General features: G+C 36.1%; 2 protein-coding genes across 2 annotated transcripts in view; both read right to left on the bottom strand.

The window, feature by feature from the left end:
• Window positions 1-7914, bottom strand: part of LOC106878991 (histone deacetylase 2) — a 219318-nt gene that overhangs the window by 153145 nt on the left and 58259 nt on the right. The gene's annotated exons all lie outside the window — the stretch shown is intronic.
• The window catches only part of LOC128251094 (uncharacterized), a 5901-nt gene continuing 3003 nt past the window's right edge, over window positions 5017-7914 (bottom strand). Inside the window, exons 4-5 of the mRNA XM_052977470.1 lie at window positions 7307-7470; window positions 5017-5284 (exon numbers count right to left, since the gene is read on the bottom strand). Coding sequence (XP_052833430.1) covers window positions 5241-5284; window positions 7307-7470 — 208 coding nt within the window. The 3' untranslated portion in view covers window positions 5017-5240. The remainder of the gene's footprint in view (window positions 5285-7306; window positions 7471-7914) is intronic.

Genomic DNA, 7914 nt, shown 5'->3' with positions numbered 1-7914 from the left:
GAATATATCCCCAAGAATACAGCTTCTTTGCTCCTGTCGAAGGATGAAGGTGTGACAGCTAACTTCAAAGTCATATTACATGAGAAGAACTTTCGAACAACTTGTGAAAGCAATTGACAGGAAGGACAAACCTACAGTTGGAGATTTCTAGAAGAAATTCAGCATAATGGATGCTGTGGATAATAAAACTGAGTTGTGGAATGAAGCAAAACGTTCAACTTTGAATAGTGCTTGGAAAAGTATATGATCAGACTGTAGCAATGGCATTACAAGTTTTATTCAAGTAGAAATTCTGCATCAAATCCAGAAAAATACTCTGACACTTGCAAAGGATGTAGGATTCGAAGAAGTCATAAAGGATGATGTGACTCTATGTGTCACACAGAGAAAGTTTATTTAACGAGTAACTGATACGGTTATAAAAAGCACAAGCTCTGATTGCAGGGGAAATAATGGAAGTTCCATCTTCACCACTTAAATTGACGATAAAATATTATTGTTAAAGGGTTGGCTCTGACAGAGGAAGATCTGCTGGTTTTTACTGATAATGCTCCGAATTGTGAACATAACATAGAAATTGCGAGAGGAGTTCCTCCACTGAGTTGTACAAAACCATGATGTATCATAAGCAACAAACAATTTTGGATAAGATCTTCACCTCCAAGTCGATATTAATGATAATGTACCATAAAGTATTAACTATTGTCTGTCATCCTGCTGGTAATGTTCATTCCACTTCAGCCCATCACACAGTAGTCAACATCTTTTATTGTAAGAACATACTCTTACGATATTAGGATTCTTATTAATTCCCGAACTTATTCCTCTTGAAATGGTTTTCTGCTTTTATGCATCTATATTGTACTGTGTACCTTTTATCTTTTATTTATTTCGGTCATTAGACTGTGGCCATGCTAGAGCACCACCTTGAACAATTTATTATTTTTTTTAAACGAATGAACCGACTCCAGGACTTATTTTCATGTTAAGCCTGGTACTTATCCTATCGGTTTCTTTTGCCGAACCGGTAGGTTACAGGAACGTAAACACACCAACACCAGTTGTTAAGTCCAGATTGAAGCTAGTGAAAACAAGCTCACCCATGGTATAAGAGTTTCAGATAAGTAAAATTAGTTGCCAGTACAGCTTTAGCTGAAATGGCGGGTACAGGCTCTCTTAGAGGGATGGGGATAAAGGGGATTAATCACTGGGAGTTAAGTACTGATGCTCTCTGTATTCCAAATTAGGTTCATGATTGAAAGAACTAGCATTTGTTAAAGTGGGTGAGTAGGTTATATTAGGGGAAAATGGCTTAATAAATATATATTATGTAATTAGTTCTATGGGTGTGGGGTGGGATTTAAACTCGGATATGTTGGTGAAGGGATAGGGATATTACTATTGGAACACCCATAAAGGACCCAGGAATGTAATTTTACTAAACTAGCTTTAATCTAGGAGTTTATATATGCCTTCATTTAATATCAAGAACTACTATTTCTGGGGTGAAGGTCTCTGGGTGCTATTTTGGGGGATGGCGCAAGGGTCTATAATGCTATTCATATTTAGCGAAGGTAAACCCCCACTTGTGGAGGCAGGTTAGGTTTCTCTCTTCCCTCAATTAAGTAATGGGTATTGTGCCGCTAGTATGAAAAATGTTTTATTAATGCAAAGATGGCATTTCTTGTTTTTTACATTGTACGAAGGTGGGGAGGCGAAGATATTGTATTCTAAAGCGAATCTAGTATCTTTATCTTTAAGTACCCAAATATATTTACTTAATCCGGTCAAATTAACGCTATTTCTATTTTTGAAAGAGTGTTGGTATGCGGCTAGTCTTCGATTCATTTCATTTTGGTAGCTCCTATGTATATCCTTTTAGTAAACTGTGTTGTGACAGTACACTGGTAAATTACATCTTTACTTTTACAGGTATTTCCAAGGGCACATACATACATACATACATACATACATACACATACACAAACTCTTACACACACACACACACACACACACACACACACACACACATATATATATATATATATATATATATATATATATATATATATATATATATATCATATATCTCATATATTGTATATTACTTGTTATTGCTTCAGGTGAAACTTGTGTTATAGAAAAACCTGACAGCTGTGGTAACGATGGTGTTTGATGGACGAAATACAACCCTTGAAAACTGTCCGAAACCTTACTACAATTAACCTATCTATGCAAAAAAATCAGCTATATTCATAATTTTACAATATTTAAGCGAAGGAAAGGAGATAATGAATTATTTTTCACACTTAATAAAATGAAGGAAAACTACATTTTCTGTGTGTGAAAAACCAAGGTGGAATGTATACCAGGGGTGAAAACGAATCGCAGATCTGGATTCAGTTGGAAAAAAGGGCATCAGAAACAATTGTCTTTTCAACAGAAACATTTCCATTCCTTCATTCTGTAGCCATGTCTAATTAAGTATTTACAAATTTTATTGTATTGTTACAAATTTTATTGTATGGTCATTGCTCTGATGAAATTTCTCGTCCAGTAACTTCAGTAAAAACCTTCAAACCTGCTACCTGCTTCTCTTTTCGGACGCATCGTTTCTCTGTTGAGCTTCCTGTTAGTCATAAGCTTTGTTGTTCTTATAGTTTCTTTCCTCAAAGTGCTACTTTCTGGAACTCGCTTCTACCTTCTTGTTTCTTTCTGGTCTGTGACACTCAGTCCCTTAAGCTCTCCGTCAATCAACATGTTTTGAATAGGCGGGCCCTTTCCTTTTTCTTCTTTGTGGTCGTACTACACTGCTCTCAAGACTTGTTTGGGACAATATCGTATAAAAAACAACATGTGGTTCGTGTCTTATATGTTGATGTACATACAGAAACGAGCTGGATTCGAACCTAAAACTTTTACTGACATATAACTAATGCTACATTTTCATGTTATTTTTCAATCTATGTTTCAATAAATGCAACCATCTATTGAACCTATGACAGCACTTATCTTTCTGATTGTTGAGTATCGAACCTATCGATTTTCTGCCGCCCAAACATGAATTTCTGAATCTTAAGCCAGTCCCGTTAACAATAATCAATATAAGAAATAATTCAACCAACCAACCTCATCTGGTGACTGTCACTCGATATGGACAGGAAATTCTTAGATGTGATGTTGTAAGCTTGAACTAAATTAATAAACTGAACTGAATGTTTTACTCTAACATTTTCAATTCTCTACATTGCTTGCATACTTCGTTCACGGCCTACATATTATTACATGCAGTACACTATTACAAATCGTTCAATATAGAGACTAGACTTTAAACAATGAGTTGAAAGTGGCTTAAAACTGAGTAACATGTCGATAAAATCCATAATCGTGGCTTCCTTTTAATGAAGTTATCTTCCCGATGACTCACAGATATATTTTTCATTACACATATAACTGCTCTGAATGTCTGGTTATCATAAGCTATATCTGCTTATTGTTGTAGATTTATATATCATCAGTTTTAGACATTATGTTTGACTGCATTTTGACAGTTTACAAGTTATGATCGTTCATATAGATTTAAGTATAATTATATATACATATAATGTATATACGTATAGGTAAACGTCGCTGTGTTTTAATGACCTAGTTGCGATGTGTTTCGAGGCGTATGCAGAAAGCATATACGTAATATACACTCTTAGCCGCGTTCAGCATGTATGTTGAAGAAAACTGACATTTCGCTAGCACGGTTATAGTCTTTTATTCTTCTCTAATCGACCCCAGGACTTATTCTTTGTAAGCCTAGTACTTATTTTATTCATCTCTTTTGCCGAACCGCTACGTTACAGGGACGTAAACACACCTACATTGGTTGTCAAGCGATGGTGGCACACACACACACACACACACACACACACACACACACACACACACACACACACACACACACACACACACACACACACATATATATATATATATATATATATATATATACAACGGACTTCTTTCAGTTTCCGTCTATCAAATCCACTCACAAGGCTTTGGTCGGCCCGAGTGTATAGTAGAAGACACATGCCCAAGTTGCCACACAGTGGGTTTGAACCTAGAACCATGTAATTGGGAAGCAAGCTTCTTACCACACGACTACTCCGGACACAATTTCTAAATTCCTTCATACGCAAATGAAGACTGAAACACATGACCATATACACACACACTTCACTTCACACAAGAACACATATAGAGACACACATCCATACATACAGACACATTACATAGTTAGAAAAACCCACACACAGACACACTCAGACATGCACACACGAGGAGACAGAGGTACTCACACGCACGCACACATATATGCAAACACACACACACATAAAAACACACAAATATGAAAACACCAACACATAGATATGCAGAATACATACATACAAACGTACACACTTGCATACATATACATACGCACACACACACACACTCTTATATGCATGTATACATACATACATACATACGTGCGTATGCGCACACAAACTGACCCACACACATGCGCACAAACAAACAAAAAGAAAGCAGCTCGGATAACGGACAGAGTCAACAACTATTGAAAAGTTTGCAAGACGGAACGAAAATTTTAGGAAAAATAAATGAGTGGAAACTTTACCTGTGAGTTAATTAAATAATAAGGCACAAAAAGAGAATGACTCTCCCCAGACACAACAAAATATGCTTCAACACACGAACTCACATAAAGAATCTTGCAAAACAAATCCCAAAACTAAATGCTTATATTATTATGATAGAAATTTACTAAGGTCATTTAAAAAGATTTTTAATTAATTATTTATTCAAAAGTTTGTTTATTTTAAATACGCTGATATTAAACAAATTTATAAAAATTACAATTATTTATTACCTATACTAATTTGTGCATAAAATAAAATAAATAAATGATCAAACAGAAAATAAATTACAGTAAATCAATATATTTATAATTTTTATGTATTCGTAATTTCGAAAGAATAGAACAGGAGGTACATAATTTCACAACAGAAATTTACTAAGAATGATAGGATCTATGATAAATATTTGCATATGGATAAATATTTAAAATTCAGTATAAGCATATATAATGCGCTTGTTATGCGCATGTACACTCATGCGCATAACAAGTGTTAGGGGCTGGTAAACGTTCAGGATTGGTAACAATTGCAGTAGATATCCAGTTGTTAATTTCGTCACAGCTGGATAAATATGGCCATGGAATCAGCTACTCCATATTCTGGAAGTATCAAGAATAATAATATCAAATAACTACTACTACTACTACTACTACTACTACTACTACTACTAGATAATAGTACTGTAGCAGAATAATATTATATATAAATGAAGTCATTGGTTTCTCTCTATAGGTAAAGCATTGTTTAAAAGATATATTACAGACATTACTCCCTTGATACATTTTCAATAATTTTAATCATAATCACTTGTATGTATAGCAGTAATTTAAACCCTAGCCGCTAGATACACGATTACGTACCAGAAGCGAGCCATCAAAATTTCACGTGATCGATCTGTCAATTGACAAATCAGTGTACGGCTGTGTCGTGACATGGTTTTCTCGAATATTCAAGAAATCGTACAGTTCACCTCATAAAAACTACCATTGTGGCTGAGAACAGCCGATTGATTCACATGCCTCATCTATTACCCAGCGACCCAGTCTGCCGACAGGTCGCTTCAGGCGTTTGGAATAAAAGATCGCCGAGGCTCGAACATACAGCATGATGTTCCATTGATAGCTGTTTACATCCACAAAGCATTATTCTCTCCTCCCAGTCAGCAATTATTAATATCGTTCATTGTAAACGACCAACGCCAAATATATTATGCCTTACTAATAAATATCACAGCTAAATGTTCATGCGTTTGCTTCAGTTTTTGTTTTCTTTTTTATGCACCCAGCACGAAATTTCACCTTTACACTACAACAGTCTTGATATAATGTTCATACAACAATGATAGTGAAGCCATTTACTTCGACAATGGGGATTCATACGTTTTAAGCATCTCATCATTGACTAGCTCAATTCAAGCAACAACTAGACCACGTGACATATGTATCTCTTACTACAGCGATTCGCTTCTAGGCGTAAATATGTTTATAAATAATCAATGACAAATTTCAAGTTTGAAGAGGTAATTTGCATATAATAAGGAGTAAAGTTTTCGAAGCTAATCATCCCTAACACTTCACACTTCCTAACAATTCGAATATAGCAATTTACATCATTTCTAGAATCAAACACTTCAAAAAAATATATTATTTCAGAAGTAGATACGTATTTCATTTTCTCTTTTTACTATCCATAAATCAAATATTTCTCAAAATAGCTTATTTCAGCTGGTAATTATCGTAACTTAGTGGTTCGACAAAACACCCTGATAGAATGAATAGCAGACTTTAACAATAAATACTGGAATCAATTTGTTCGACTAAAATATTTCTAGGTGGTACCCCAGTATGGTCGCATTATTTAAAAAATATATATTATTAAATATCTGTTGGTGGGTGAGGGGTATTGTGAATAATCGGTCTCATTTAATCTTTTATTTATCCTGTGTATCACATGTGAACCACAGAACATATTTCCCTGGAGACCATGCTTCTCATATGATATTTTAATTTTATTTTTTATTTATGCGCCCTTTTAAAGCCTAGCCAGGCTCATGGGCCCGGTTTCCCGGTTTCTATGGCGTATCTGTCCCCCCCTCCCGCAGCTGGACGGGACGCCAGTCCATCGCAGCTTTACTCAAGAAAAAGGAAGAAAGAGTTAGAGAAAGTTGGGCGAAAGAGTACAACAGGGGTCACCACTACCCCCTGCCGGAGCCTCGTGGAGCTTTAGATGTTTTCGCTCAATAAACACGCACAGCGCCCGGTCCGGGAATCGAAACCGTGATCTTCCGACCGCGAGTCCGCTGCCCTAACCACAGGGCCATTGCGCCTCCACTCCTATATGATATATGCACCCAATTTCTTTGAAGCACCAGAGTAAGGAAACAAGAGCTGTTCGAGAAAAAGAATGGATAAAGTTATGAAAGTGATTTGTGTATGCAAATGTTAATTAAAGTTAGGTTGTGAACATTGTTCCTAAAATAGAATTATGGTTTCATTTTGTTTTTTGCTTTTTATTTTGGAAAATCATAAAAGTGTTCCGTGGATAAATGTTTTTGATAATGCTACTCTGACTAAGTCAGAAAGACAAGATCATAGACATTCAGACGACAACGAAATACTTACCGTCGTGCCATTTCGTACTCAAATTCGTTTTAGAGTAGATGATTTTAGGGTAATAGTCTGATTTCTCCCAATTACATCCTTTGAAATCGCCAATTATTATCAACCAACCACGGTGATACGAGCAGGAAGAACGAGCCTGTGATACATAGAAACGGCGTGTGTTTCTGTATGGGATAAAGGAAGGACGGCTTTGAGGAATTTTTGTTGTTGCAATTCTACATTGCAGTAGTTGAAAATCAATTAAGAATACGTAACGAATTTAAATAAACTCACAACCATTTTGCCGACAAAATGCATCTATCGTTCAAATGCTTCATTTCTTGAAACTAGAACTAGACACAAACATTAGAATTTACATACCTCTCTGCACTCCGTCGGTTACGACGATGAGGGTCCCAGCTGATAGATCAACGGAACAGCCTGCTCATGAAATTAACGTGCAAGTGACTGAGCAATCCACAGACCCGTGTACCCCTAACGTAGTTCTCAGGAAGACTCAGCGTGACACATAGCGTGACAAAGCCGGCCCTTTGAAATACAGGTACTACTCATTTTTGCAAGCTGGGTAGACTGGAGCAACGTGAAATAAAGTGTCTTGCTCAAGGACA

This window comes from Octopus bimaculoides, chromosome 28, assembly GCF_001194135.2.
Source record: "Octopus bimaculoides isolate UCB-OBI-ISO-001 chromosome 28, ASM119413v2, whole genome shotgun sequence".
Classification (NCBI taxonomy): domain Eukaryota; kingdom Metazoa; phylum Mollusca; class Cephalopoda; order Octopoda; family Octopodidae; genus Octopus; species Octopus bimaculoides.
Note: the sequence above shows the minus strand (reverse complement) of the source record. Positions and strands in the feature narration are given on the sequence as shown.